At 39.7% G+C, this 14,274-nt stretch overlaps 2 protein-coding genes across 2 annotated transcripts; both read right to left on the bottom strand.

Moving 5' to 3' along the window:
- Positions 1–2,119: 2,119 nt before the first annotated feature.
- Positions 2,120–5,128, bottom strand: LOC149020184 (flavin-containing monooxygenase FMO GS-OX-like 9). Its single transcript, XM_089148288.1, has 7 exons — positions 4,271–5,128; positions 4,118–4,188; positions 3,649–3,807; positions 3,438–3,520; positions 3,158–3,293; positions 2,843–3,016; positions 2,120–2,512 (listed from the first exon to the last, which is right to left on the bottom strand). Exons 1-7 carry the CDS (start codon positions 4,947–4,949, stop codon positions 2,303–2,305), a joined length of 1,512 nt encoding a protein of 503 aa, XP_089004414.1. The 5' UTR covers positions 4,950–5,128; the 3' UTR covers positions 2,120–2,302.
- Positions 5,129–9,999: 4,871 nt separating this feature from the next.
- DND1 (Cyclic nucleotide-regulated ion channel family protein) lies at positions 10,000–13,727 on the bottom strand. The gene is made up of 7 exons (XM_089148287.1): positions 12,815–13,727; positions 12,477–12,692; positions 12,070–12,392; positions 11,873–11,984; positions 11,547–11,783; positions 11,296–11,382; positions 10,000–11,202 (listed from the first exon to the last, which is right to left on the bottom strand). Exons 1-7 carry the CDS (start codon positions 13,547–13,549, stop codon positions 10,693–10,695), a joined length of 2,220 nt encoding a protein of 739 aa, XP_089004413.1. The 5' UTR covers positions 13,550–13,727; the 3' UTR covers positions 10,000–10,692.
- Between the last annotated feature and the right edge of the window lie 547 nt (positions 13,728–14,274).

Genomic DNA, 14,274 nt, shown 5'->3' with positions numbered 1-14,274 from the left:
ACTCCTTGACAGGAAACACTTACCCCGGCATTTAAATATCAAAGGATGGCTTAAAGACAACCTTATTTCTGTTTTTTATTTGGCAGTTCTTGAGATTGATCTGATTACTCAAATCTTGAAATTGGGTTCCAATTCCTCTCATGATTGCAGTGGATGCTTTTTTTTTTCTGCTTGGGATTAGAAATCTTCTTGCAATTTCCTAGAGAAAAGTTTCCCAGGGAAGATTTTGAATATCTTGTTAACATAATGCAGATCTGCTTGATGCCTATGTGAATCAAGTGACATTGATCTATTATTCATACTTGAAAAATTCGACTTCTATACATAATTAACTCTATAGTGCTTCACTGATACTTTTGATGTTTTCATGGTGTACGTGCTCATTTCGTGTGAAACAACGAGTTCATATTCAGTCTTCATCCATTTTATTTGTTTATTCTTCCATAGATATTAATTGAAGCTCTAGAGGATGAAGGAATGATACTAAGGATGAATTTAACCAAAAAAAAGATACTAGGGATGAATTCTGTCTCTCCCTCTTGTCTCATTGAAACCCTCCACACACACCCCCAACCTTTACCGTCTGGGCCTGGCCCTCTCTCCCAATTCTCTCATCCCCCTGTCTTCATAATTTCTCCCGCCGAAAACCCCTCCTGTGAGATCTTTATCTCCCCCTGTCATTTCCCCCCTCTTACTCTCTCCTTCCATTCAGCCCACCCCTTTACCCTCCTCCCAACCCAGGCCCATTACCCCTCTAACCTTCTTCCTTCTTTTGGCCCACCCCTTCCTGCAGCCAATCTGAGTCATTTCCTCCTGTGCCCAGTCCTCTCTCTCCCCTCCCCATGGTCCACTCCTTCCTCTCTCCCTGCCCCTGTCTCTCCCTATCTCTCTCCCCTTACATCCAGCCTACCCCCCCCCCCGGCCCTCTTTCCCTACCCACCTTAATGTGTCGTCCTTCCCCCTCCAGCCCAAATCCTACTGCTTTATCCCCTTCTTCCTCCTTTCCTCCTCCCCAGCTGGGTGATTTCGAACTTCCTCAACAGTTTGGCTAGCACATTCTCTTTCTCGTGTTTCCCTGCCATCTCCAATGTTCACCCTATCTCGTTGGACGATCAGGAAACCTTGGAGGTGGCTCCTAAGTTCAACATCCCTACCCCTGTCTATGATCTCAAGGGTTGTAGGAGAAGCAACCAGGCTCCCAAGGACTGATTCCAAGTCAACGGAGATTTTATTGTTGACTTCAAGTCCCCTAGGAAAAAGAAGAAAAAGGGTAGGGCAAAAACTAGGTCTTGTTGCTGTTGGTTTATTTAGTTTTCTGGCATTTGATCTTTGTTGTTTTCTTTTGGCTGGGCCTCGCCCTTAGATCTCTTTGTATTGTCCCCCCCCTCTTTTAGTTTGGTTGATGAATTCTAAAACAGAAGGATGAATTCCAAACTAATGATGAAGAAGATGATAATGAGTCTGACAAGGAAATGAGAGTAGATGCTGAGGATGGGGACTGAACTGATGGTGCTAGTGTTCAAAAGTTAGTAGCCCAAGTATATAGGACTTGTTTGGCGACCCTGGAATGTTTCAGGTTTGTCCAACTTTAGGTTGGTTTGTCTTAACCTGGAACAAAACAAGAGCCCTTTATGCAAGACTGCAATCAGGCTGTACTTACCGGTTGACTGCATTTGCTGCAGCTCAAGTAACCCATTACTGACCTTCTATAGGTTGATATAGATTTGATCATCTCCATACCAACACTTCGTAGTCTGATCTCAGTTGTCTGACAAACTTTTGGTTACATTGGTACGGTTGCAATGCTTTCTAAATATGTTTCCTCTATGAAACATAAAATCCTGATCATGAGCCTTCCTGACTCTCCTTCCCCCTACCCCTCCTCCTCCTTGAGGAAGTCCCATAAAGATCAGGACTAGAAAGAATGAACTTTTACAGCCACTAATCGCAGATCACACAATATTAGTTGATGAATTGACAAAAACTCTATTGCAACCCTTTCGAAGACAAACCTAGTTAAGAAATCACAGCTGAATTAAGTTCTCTAGGGGCTTACTTAACATTTAAGTAGTCCTACTTATACCAAACACTTGTATTATTAACATAACAAGTACCTAGATAAACGAGAATGCTTCATATTGATGATATTTATTGTTCACAATCTATTTGGAAACTGATCAAATGAATTACAAAACTGAACTTCGCCAAAACATTATGAAGTGTTTGATGCTCATCTCTTCTCACTTTCTCCCAGAATTCCAGACTGCATGTTAAATTGTCATGAAAAATGATATCAATAAATTTATAGAACATCCTTCACTCCATAAACATCAGGGCTGAATTGGGTGAAATGAGGGCTCTGGTGAGCAACTTCAAGGAGTTTACAATCATCCCAAGAATCACGATATGTTTCCAAGTTGTTATGGGCATTCACTAGAGCTGATATACAGAGTTCCTTCCTCCAATCTTCTAAATGTGGGAATCCGCAGTTTTCCCCATACTTGTCACAGTACTGCAGGGCAGAAGACTTGATGTTAGAGTTATTTTAAATATAAGAGAATTTCTTACATTAAGGCTTCTAATGTTGGATTGGATATGATCAAGATTTTCTGGTACAGGCACTCTCTCTCTCTCTCTCTCTCTCTCTCTCTCCTCTCTCTCTCTCTCTCTCTCTCTCCTCTCTCTCTCTCTCTCTCTCTCTCTCTCTCTTTAATATCAAATAAGAAATCATATATAGAGGTGTGTTCTCACTGGTAGACCCTCCTGGTTTGCCAGGTTTCAAGCATTGTCCATACAAGAACCAAAAGCAAAGAATGAATAAAGTGGGAAGAGAATTGCTTACCTCAAACTCCGCAATATCATGTGTATTATGCTTTGGAATGCCCGCAACTTCTCTTGAGTGATAAAATTCCTTGACAGAATGCATCATTTCATCCCAAGATGGCAGTGTTCTTTTCCCAGATAGGAGTTGAGCAATCCATTTTGCTTGTGATTCAAAGAAAGGAAAGCCTATGATCTATATATTGAAGTCAAAGGGAACTTGTCAGTGAGTCCAGTATTGAATTACTAAAATTTCTTTAATGATGCATGGTTTAGATCTTCTAATTTAGTATAGGTTGGAATTGAAAGCATACAGTTCACAGGTAATAATGTTTACCTTTCTGGGTATTCCCACAAATGAGAGAGAGGGAGCAAGTGATGGTGGGAATGTATGCTCATATAATGGTCCCACTCTGTCATCATCCACCACCACTATACCTTTGGTGTCAAGAAATGGGAAGGAATATGAGTACCTATACATGAATCAAGTTCGTATTAATACAAATCTTGCATCTTTTCTCTTCCCCATATTCTGGGGTTAAATTATGTTTGAGCTTGGATGATACATGTTGTTGACTGTTATAGTAAGAGAAACCCATAGTCAATATGATAATTACCCAGTACAGTAAATGATGGAGTCTGCAATTACCCAAGAGCCATCAACAAATTGAATTCGTCCATCGTCATAAAGGGAGTCAATCTGCATATTCAATTTTTCCTGATTACACTTTCCCTTCAATAGAAATGCAGTCAATGCAAACTAGTGCTAACCTGGAAAATTTTCCTTTACATAGTTCATACATAGAAGAAAACAGAGTAAGGGAGTACCTGTGGATGTAGGAGCAAGTTTTCATATTTGTTTATTACTTTAGCTAAGCCTGGTGAAATTTCCAGGGATTTTGCACTGAGATGAATTTCTGCGGCTATGTCTACAAGTTCTATTGATATATCTTGTCCACTCATTGAATTTCCGACCACCACCACAACCTATAGAATGGGAACTGTTGGTTAATACACTTCAGTTCAGAATTTAAGATTGTAATCTATTGATCAATATTGAAGCAAAATAATAAATGCTGATCAGAACACAATCTCAGGGATAATACTTTCATTAGTCAAAACAAGAAAAAGAGAATGGGAACTGTTGGTTAATACATTTCAGTTCAGAATTTAAGATAGTAATCTATTGATCAATATTGAAGCAAAATCATAAATGCTGATCAGAACACAGTCTCAGGGAGAATACTTCCATTAGTCAAAACAAGAAAAAGAGAAACATTAATGGATGATTTCTCACCTCATTCCTGAATGGCTCTGGACACCTGTAAATGTGGCTGTGCATTTGCTTCCTTTTCCATGCATCCATTCCTTTATAGTTTCCCAAAGACAAATAATTAATACAATCTGTCAACTAACTTCAAGTTCCATGGAACAGAGAGACACACATTACCTTTAATTGTGGGCAACCGAGGCTGAGAATAATGACCTGTAGCTACCACAACTGCATCAAATTCTTCTTCCATTACCTTTTCAGACATCCTATCTTTGCTTTTTACAGTCCATTTTATATCTTTGCCAAACATGGAAGAATCAACCATACCCACATACTCAACTCTGGTGTTAAACTTTATCATCTCCCTCAATCCAAACCAGTCACAAAAGTCCTTCAGGTACAAGAACAGCTCTCTGTGTCCAGGAAATCTTCTCTTATCTCTACCCTTCTTAGCTACAAATGGGAAGTCACTATAGCCCATGATCTCCCTAGGAGTAGCCAGTCTAAGGGAGGCATACACACTGCCATGAACTTCCAAGATAGACCCTTTCCCTAAGGGATCCTGATTCTCTACTTTGGGTTCATATAGCCACTGTCCTCCAATGTCATGGTTTTGTTCCAAGACAACTACAGTGTGCCCTTCTTTTCTAAGCTCTCTTGCTGCAACTAGCCCTGAAGGACCTGCCCCAATCACACAGACATGCTTGGAGTTGCTTCCCACAGAGACCATGGTAGCTTGGTGCGGCTCTCTCTTGGATGATCTGATAGTGGTGAAGGTGGTGGTGGCTAAGTAAATTTTTTTTTTTTTGTAACTGATGACTGCAGTGTATGTCTGCTGAGTGAAAGGTCTTCTCATTTTATAGGTGAATTAGATTCTCATGCAGTGGGGACCTAATTATGTTGAATTTACACATTGTGCCTTCAAGGAGACACACATGACTCTCAAATTATGGCATTACTTATGCTTGTTTACAATCTTCAAAATGAAAAGAAGGTGTTTGGTAGAATGATCTCCAATTTTCTTATATCTGTATTATGTTGTTCTGAGCAAGATCTTGGACTTTAGTTACCCTACTTCTTCCGATACAAGCAATTGCGGGATCTGATAACCCTTTATCCCTATATAATAGAGTTTATTTTTCTTCCTAACTTGAACCCATAACCACTTGGCTGCAATGAAACAGCCTGTTGTTGCAGTAGCGTTGCAAGCCTGCAACACAAGCGAAATCCAAACTCTAAATGTGTGGATGAATGAATATCTAACTTTTTCAATCTCCCCCACCACTCTTCCCCCTCCTTTCTTTTTGCAGATCTCAGGTTGACTCAGTTTTTGGAACTCATTACAAAGGCCATTGCACGCATTATTTACCTTTTGAGTTGGATCTGCCTTACCTTCCCTGTCTCTGTTATTGATGATTTGTTACACTAATTACTGTATTTAGATAGACACAGTATTAAAAAGACCTCTGTAATGTAACCAAATTAACCAAAACAGAGCCAGATTTGCAGATGGTTATAGAATTATCAATTCCATTGATGATCTTTAGCTCAGGTAGGTATTGCAGGGCCCTATTTGAAATACCAACTCTAGTTTTTAGAGCTAATTATATAAAACGTGATGTTTTTTTGTTGTCGGCTGCCAAACTGTTGGATCTCATCTTGTCTCAAGCACATTCTGTTGGTCTCTTTTTCTGTATCACAGGCCCCCACCATGAACTGTTTGCCTCTTCTTCACGTTATGGAAACATACGTATCAGAAAGCATCCATTACTAAGGAACAGTTCATCATTTCTCATTCCTTTTGTGTGGTCCTTGTTGCCTTTTCAATATAGATTTAGATCAATCTGGCATGCATTTAAACTTGCACGTCAACTAATGTACTGGAGAGGATCTATTCTGGAAAGTGAATGTTAGAAAGTTCATGAACAACTTGAAGCTCTCAATGCAAAGTTTCTGACCGACATGTGTAGTTTCAGCTTGCTTGAAGCTAAAGCTTGCGATGGAACAAAAGAAAATGGAGGGTTTTTTTCTTTTCTTTTTCTAAACCTTGATTCTAAATGAAAGGTGCAGCCAACGCAGAGCTGTTTTAGTGGTGAAATCAACCCCTCTTAGTGAAGAGGTCGTGGGTTTGACTTGCATAGATATCACATATATTTGTAGAGAATGTTCTTTTATTTTTTTGTATGTGTTGCTCATATTTGGTTAGAGCGGAACCTCTACAAATGGAAAACCCTAAATTTAAATCTCCTAAGGGCTTGTTTGGTTACATGAGTATGGAGATTTCAAATTTATAGATTTCAAATCTATGGAGTTATAATTCATAAAATTAACTGTTTGGTTAACCTAAATTTGTGGAAATTTCATTATGAAAAACTGTTTGGTCAACAGAATTTTTGTGAATGCACAAATATTTAGTGCATGGATTTCACCCCATATGTATAAATCTACATATTCACGTTTTTAATGTAAAAAGATGAATTTCTATATTTCATGAATCCAAAAATTTTCACAACCAAATGGGTAAAAAAAAGTCCTTTTCCTATAATGATCTGGGAGGTATGAAGATGGGTGGTTGTAATCATATTTCCGACAGTGATTTAGGTAAGATCTCATTGTAATCAATTCTTTATATTTAGTGTATGATTGTCTGCATTTGCTTTAGGTTCTCAATTTTCTACATTACCAACCGTAGTTTCCACATCATGTACATTCCACTAGGCACGTGTCCCCTTCTTTAACACCTCTTTTAATCATTAAAACAAATGCTAGACAAAACATTCTCAAAAACAAACAACCTGTTGACAATTTGCCTCATAAACATATATATGTACACCTAAAGGTTATATTTACATTTGACCTTTCAACGGTGTCTGATCAATACATGCGTCTCAAAGAAATATATCATTCCCTCATACAAACATCAAACGTAACTAAATGAATGAGATTACATCTACAACTTTAAAGGCATTGACGATGGCAACACCTTGCCTTTATCATGAATCCGAGCTCTGCACATTTACAATAATGAGCTTTGCGCCGCAAGCAATAAAGACAACCATGTAAGTGCGCACATTTATCATGTATCAATCATCACATCACCGTCATCAAAATCATATAACATCATACATTCCAAACTTTCCTTTCTTTTTCCTTTTCCTGTTCATTTTTCTTTTTCTTTTCTTTTTTCTTTTTCCTTTTTCCTTTTCCCTTTTCTTTTACTTGCATTTCAGCTTATCCGACATTATAGTCTTGTGCCTAGGCAAATCCAGAGGATGCACATATCTCTTCACCACCGAAGTGGCTTCGTCTTCACCACCGAAGTGGCTTCGTCTCTTCACCACGACAGGGGGGGGTGGCTCTTCACCACCGGGTGTGGTCTCTTCACCACCGATGCTGTGCTTCGGTCTCTTCACCACCGGAGTGGCTCTCTCTTCACCACCGAGTGGGTGGCTTCTAGGCACAAGGCCTTACACACCGTGGGGATTGCCATCGGCACGGACTCAATCTTTTCACTTTTCAGTCTTACTTCATGCCTTCCCTTTTTATATTATTTTCTTTCTCTCTCTCTCCTCCTTTCTCTCTCCTCCCCACGGTTTTCTTCTCTCTCCTTTCTTGTCTTCCTCTTCTGTCTCCACTCCCTCTCTCTCTCCTCTTCTCCCCACTCCTCTCTCCTCTTCCTTTAATGGCTTCCCTCCACTTTCTCTATTTCTCTCATTTCTCTCCTCTCTCCTCTGCTTCCACTCCTTCTCTCTCCTCTTCTCCACGTTCTCCTCTAAGGCCTTTAATGGCTGCCCTTTATCTCTATTTCCCTCTATGCTTCACTTCACTTCCACTTCTTCTCTCTCCTCTAGCTCACTTTTCTTTCTCTCCTCTTGCACGTTCTGTCTCTTCTCTTCTCTTCTTAATATTCTTTAATGGCTTCTTTCTTCTTCAATTTCTTAAACACTCCACTTATTTTCTCTCTCCTTAACTCTTCTTCTCTGTTCTCTCAACTCAACTCACCCCACGGACAAGTAACAACTCCCATTAATCTTCCAACTCTACCATCTTTCTCATTTAATGGCCTTATTATTCATTCTTCATTCTTTCTCTCTCCTTCCTGTACATTCTGCAACTGCAACTGCAAGTACTTCCCTTTCTCTTTCCTTGCTCTTTCCTCCTCTACTTCCTCTCTCTTCTCTACGTTATTCCCTCTGATTTTCTTGCCTTCACTTCCCTTCCACGTACAAGTAAAATTCTTTCTCCTCTTCGAACTTCTTTATTCTTCACTCCACTCTTCTCTCTCAACTAACCTTCCTCTCGTTTCCACGCATCGCCTCTCCTTTTCTGCATCGATTTCTCAACCTTATCCTAAATGCCACCTCCTCCTCTAATCTCTCTTAAGTCGGCCCCAGTCGGTAATATATATGATATATAATATATATAATATATATATATATATATACACGTATATAATTATACATATAATATATATTATTATACATATAATATATATTTAATTATAGGACTAATGGGCTTTGTTATGGGCTTGTGGGCCCGCTGTAATATCTTATGCAGGGCCCACTGGCAGGTGCTCACGGGGCTCAAGTTGGAAAACTGCCGATCATTTCCTCGTTTTCGTTAAGTCTAATTCCATTGTTGTGGGACCCACAAACGATGTCTGACCTCGATCACAATGACACGTTCGCCCACAATAATAAAATAATACTAGAAAAAGATGCGGGGCATTAGAGATAGAGTATTTCATGACTTGATTTAGAAGCTCTTCCATTTTTAATTGAGTGGTGAACTCTCTATCATTAGTATCTATTACATAGCACTTGAACTTGAATTGTCATATGCAACAAATCAACCATACTAATTATCGTTACCCATTGTGGTATAATTTTTCTAGTTTATTAAGGCCTAATCTGTTGAAAGTTTTTCGGATACTTAATCGTCCTTTTTATTTAATTGTTATCGTCGGGTCACAAAGACTGTGTGCCCATAAGCCCAAGCATGGAAGGGGACGGGGAGAAAAGTGTGCAAGAATTGAGGTTTGAATTCAAGAGTTTCTTAATGTTACCTGCGTCGCATAAGAGAGTGCCCCCACTGTGCTTGATCAACTTGATACATAAGATTTAAGTGAAATCATGTCATAGATTCACAATTTTCAATTATATTGTCACGTGGGTTTTAGCTCTCTCACAAATATTCTCGAAAAGCAAATGATAGAGTTTAGAAGGTGTATTTTTATTATTTTATTATTATTTTTTAATCGGACAAATTAAATATGGATACCCTAGTTCTGCAATCAATTACATATACTATCCTTAAAAAAAATTAATTACAAATACCCCTTATAATTAAATATCAAAGTTAAATTGCAATATTATCACTAAACAAGTATTACAAATACCAAGTTTATCCTTAATTATAAAAATATTTTTTACAATACCATTTTGTCCTCAACCCCTTGCTCTATTGTCTCTCTTCTCTCATGACCTCTCCTTCGCTCCTCAGTTCATCTATGCTCTCGGAATATTTAGCTATCGGTAGGTCACAGTCGCCTTTAGTTTTTCTATTTAAAGACACGTAGGTTTTTACTTTTCTAATCAAGCCAACCCTTGAAAACCTTCCCAAAACCACCCTCTCCATCATCAAATCAGGTTTGAAGTTCCTTGTGGCAGACTTGAGCTTGGCATGACTGAAAATTCTCAGCTTATGAGTGTTTGGTAGGGGCAAGACGTGATTGTTTGATAATGATTCATCCAGGCTTGTGCAGGGAGAGAATCAGCTCTGATTATCAATACTGCCCAAAAACCCACTATCGTTGTTGTTGCTATTGTTTGATTTATATGTTCTAGAAAACAAGAAAAGAGAAATCCAAAATCATTTTAAACTGCAAGTCCACAAATATCAATTGTGTTTGTTAAATTGGGTATGTGAAATTTGAGAAAAGAAGCAGCACCCATTTGAGATAGAAATCTCAAATTTTAAAAATGTAAAATTCAAACACTAAAAAGTGGGGTAACCCATCTACAAATGAGAGAACCCAGAGCTCAAAAGTTTCCAACGCCTCAAAAAACACAAATAATTCTTGAGCTTGCAAGGTCCAAATATGCTATTCTACACAATCTTTTCATAATAAAAGTAAATTTGGTATTTCATATACATTGCTTGGTGATAATATCATTATTTAATTTTAATAATTTAACTGCAAAAAAATATTTATAATTTATTTTTTCAGGGGTAATAGATATAATCAATTATAAATTCAGGAGTTTGTCCTTTTTAATTTATAGAATTATGGTAGGTCTTAAGAGAGTTTAGAAGATTCAGACTTGTAAGAGAAGCAGGAACGGGTTTGGTCTCATGAGATCTCTTAACCCTAAACTTAGGCCCAGATGGGCTAGGTTGAAATTAGAGTAATTTTGGCTGGGCTGGTGTTTCAAAAGGAATACTTAACCCATCACCCATCACATAGAAAAGGCAAACCCGGTGCAGAAGGCTTTCGAACATGCAAATCCGTGAGGGGAGTACACATAATCATATAATTTATGCAAATTAAACACTAGGATTTGGGTAGATAGAACACCCAGGGTAGCTTCAAGCTCTTCTTACTCAAGATGATCATGTGGTCTAAGAGACATGAATAGTGCAGCATAGCGCATAAGGAGTCGATCGCTGTCGCCATTACCATTGCCATTGCCATTGCCATTTTCAATCCCCTGAATCATAGGACCCCTTGTTCTCTTTATGTAACGACGCCATGCTAATTGTACATTCACAGCTGCCCATGTCCTCCAGTTGGAAGAGTAGTACCTGGCTGTCCTCTTAAGCCTTTCATTGGCAAATTTGTAGCGGAAGTGTTCAGTGATGAAGCGAAGGCTATGTGCATCTAGACCAAATGCTTCTGTTGGTTCGATGCAGACAAATGTGGCCGATGAAGCAGGGAGACGATCGATGAATGGGCGGCGAAGGCACCATGAAAGAAGTTCATCCCCTAGGAAGCTGCCAGGGCCTAATGTACATGTTGCTACAATGCCTTTACTTAGTTTTTGGTTACTGCTCAACTGACCATTCACCACAAATACCATTCTTTGCACTGGGTCTCCTTCTCTGATTATCTGCATTCATGGATGCAAGAATCACTTAAGATGGAGAGAATACAAATAACCCAGTTCAGTATTCATCTCAAGTTTTCATATATGGTTTTGTACCTTTTCATCCTTAGAGAAGACTAAGGGCTTAACCCTGTCACAAATGTTATCAAGGATTAGATCATCCAAGTTTTGGAACAAGGGTACCTGCACAAAAAACATTATCAGTACATGTGATTAAGCTAACCAAAATCTGAAAAAGAATGTATCTGAAGAACAACATCAAACCCAGATGGATATGCTGGTCTCAGCCAATGTAACTGAGGTGTCTGGACCAGCTTAGGTGATCCTATTAACTTTCCTTTGTTTACCTTCCTGATGAGATCCACGCAGAGATGGCGCTTAATATCTCGGCGGAGTCCTTCAGGCAAGTCTTTGATTAAGTCCATCTCATCTTCTCCACCCATAGCAGCCCATCTATGACTTTCAAAATGGCGAACTCTCTGCCTCAGACGAGATGGTAACTGTCTTCTCCTCATCCACCATTCCAGGTCTCTACACCTTAACTGCATCTTCCTCTTTCTTGCCATGACAGCATGCAGAAATACCTATGCATATTACAACTTTGCAACTGATCACAATGACTAACTAGAGAAAATTTTCTTTATATATGTTCATTCAAAGCATGCAAACTAACCTGAATGTTTCCAATCAATAGAGTGAAAAGCATTAAACCACTGAGCACAACAATTATACTGAAAATCACTTCTAGCCAATGACTTGTAGGTTCAAGATCATTACCAAATGTGCTGTAACAAAACAATGAAAATCAAAATTAGAACCTGCAGGTTCCTATATATGTTTCTACTTATTGTCAGTGTTTCAGCTATATACCTGAGTGTCATCAAGCCCCAAAATATTGGGTAAAGGATCTTAACCACAATAGAATTGCTTGCAACAATGGGAAGAGCTGATTTATAGATTCCGTAGGGGAACGGTCCATGGCCGTTCAAACAAACTGGAACATTCGGAATTCCATTCGTTGCCATTGTTGAATTGTTACTACATTGATCAATTACATCCACTAGTAATGGAAGCCGGTAGCAGACTTCATTGGAACAAGCCAATACCCTGCACTTCTTCCCTCTGTCACACTGACTTCCAAGGCATGAAGCCACTCTTTGTATTGTAAGGACATACCAGCAACCCCCAGCCACCTTCACATTGTTTTCATATAGTCATTGATGTGATGGAGGAGATAAACAACACAGGGAATTACAGAGAAATGAAGAAAAACTTACATGGGAAGCTATGAAATAGGCAATGAGATTAAGAGCAAAACCCCACCAGATGGTGCCAAAGATATAACCTGTGACCTTCTGCATTCTCTTCATGATGCAGATGCTGTGATAGACCTTTGGTAGGAATTGAAACAAGAACATAAATAGAAGAACCGTCATGATCAGTCTTATCTTCTCTTCCCTGATCAATTGGGGCACTACCAACCAGAAAATCATCTGCAATAAAATTACCAATTAAAAAATTAATCTGAAAAGTAGATTTGAAAATTGAGGCGATCAATGCGATCGGAAGCGGTGACTCTGTTCTGATCGAATTCAGAGAGAGAAAACTAATTAACCTGGGGGATAGGTAGGATAACGAAGACGTCGAACCAGAAACCCTTGAGGGAGTGAAGGTAGTGAGAGGCGATGGCACTTGCGTCCCAGACGAGCTTTCCACAGCCGACGACGAGGGATTCCTTAGAGACGTAAGCGAGTCGGAGCTGAAGGCAGAGATGGAAGAGCTGAAACGCATCCACCAAAGTCCGTAACACCGTGACGATGGCAGCAAGGCCACCATCCATGTACAGGCAAGGAGCTCCGTCTCTTCCAATCGAGAGCGAGTAGAAGAACAACGGATCTACGGCCAAAGCCACACCACGCGTTATCAGAAATGCTCTGTTCCATCTCTGTACCAATTTGCTCCGCGGATCAAGCACACGTCCCCAAGGCCCCTTAATCGACATTCTGCGGTTAAATTTCGACTCTCCAACGCCACTGCCACTGCCACCTCTGGTGGTGGCGGAACCACGAGGGTTCTGGTATTGTATTGGAATCAGCGACGACCCAGCACTGGCTTCCCACTCCGGTGGATGGGCATGGTCACAACTGGTGGAATGGAAAGGAGGAACTCCAACCTGTGTGCACGCGTAGCACTCCACCGGAGAGCTCTCCGAGACGGCAGCGGAAGTCTCCTCTTCAACTCCACCTCCGCCGCTGCCATCTTCCAAATGGTTGTCAGAGTGTTCTCCTTGCTGCCGGAATATCCCAATCCACCTTGGAAGGGAGATTTGGAGTTCCGGAAGTGAAGGCATTCTTGATAGAGTGAAATTCGAACCATGGGAGAGTAGCAGAAAGCTTGAAAGAAAAATTGAGTAATCGATGAAGAGAGAAAGAGACACCAGAAAAACTGAGAGGAAACACTAATAATTCAGGAAGAAGCACAGAAACATATTATATATATAATCAATTCTAGTGAATCAGAGAAAGAAGGAAGGAAGCAGAGAGGCTGTGGTGGAGAGAAAGAGAGGCCCACCAATGGGTTCGGGTTTTGGTTTGGAGTTGATAAGTGAATCTGTCATGCTGCACATGAAGATGATGGTGAAGGTGTCCCTTGTCAGGACATCAAATGGAAATTTGCATTCAATTTCAGATTGCTACGTAAACCTAAACCAGGAATTCATTCTCACAGATTCGTGTGTGATTAAGTGTCTTCCATCTCTGTTTTCCCAGTAATAATCCCCAGTTTGTCCGTACAGTACGTTTTGTACTCTCTCTTCTCTTCAGATGCTTAAATAAAGAGGTAGTTAATATCAGTAACAGTAACAGTAACAGATCTCTTCACTCCACTAAAATAACCTGCAGAAACAGTATAGGAGTCTAACAGATCTCCTCAGACCAATCAAAATAACCTGCAGACACCAAAACTACCAGTGGTTGATTTTCTTTTTCTGAGAAAACTAAAGCCCATGTTTTTCAGAGACTGGATCAGATTATCAATTCTCAAAAGAGCATGGTGCATTATGTTTTTACCATATGA

Source organism: Hakea prostrata, chromosome 3 (assembly GCF_041222555.1).
Source record: "Hakea prostrata isolate BN-2017 chromosome 3, UWA_Hpros_2, whole genome shotgun sequence".
In the NCBI taxonomy this organism is placed as follows: domain Eukaryota; kingdom Viridiplantae; phylum Streptophyta; class Magnoliopsida; order Proteales; family Proteaceae; genus Hakea; species Hakea prostrata.
The sequence above is the reverse complement of the archived record's forward strand: the minus strand, read 5'-3'. Positions and strand labels throughout refer to the sequence as shown.

Excerpts from the sequence above, each read along its gene's own strand:
- DND1 (XM_089148287.1), bottom strand. The coding sequence starts at position 13,549 with ATGCCTTCACTTCCGGAACTCCAAATCTCCCTTCCAAGGTGGATTGGG. Across the intron at positions 11,985-12,069 it reads TGGGGCTTGATGACACTCAG|CACATTTGGTAATGATCTTG; the intron begins GTATATAGCTGA and ends GTTTTGTTACAG. Across the intron at positions 11,784-11,872 it reads TATTGATTGGAAACATTCAG|GTATTTCTGCATGCTGTCAT; the intron begins GTTAGTTTGCAT and ends TAATATGCATAG.
- LOC149020184 (XM_089148288.1), bottom strand. The coding sequence starts at position 4,949 with ATGAGAAGACCTTTCACTCAGCAGACATACACTGCAGTCATCAGTTAC. Across the intron at positions 4,189-4,270 it reads TCGGTTGCCCACAATTAAAG|GAATGGATGCATGGAAAAGG; the intron begins GTAATGTGTGTC and ends GAAACTATAAAG. Across the intron at positions 2,513-2,842 it reads ATGATATTGCGGAGTTTGAG|TACTGTGACAAGTATGGGGA; the intron begins GTAAGCAATTCT and ends TCTGCCCTGCAG.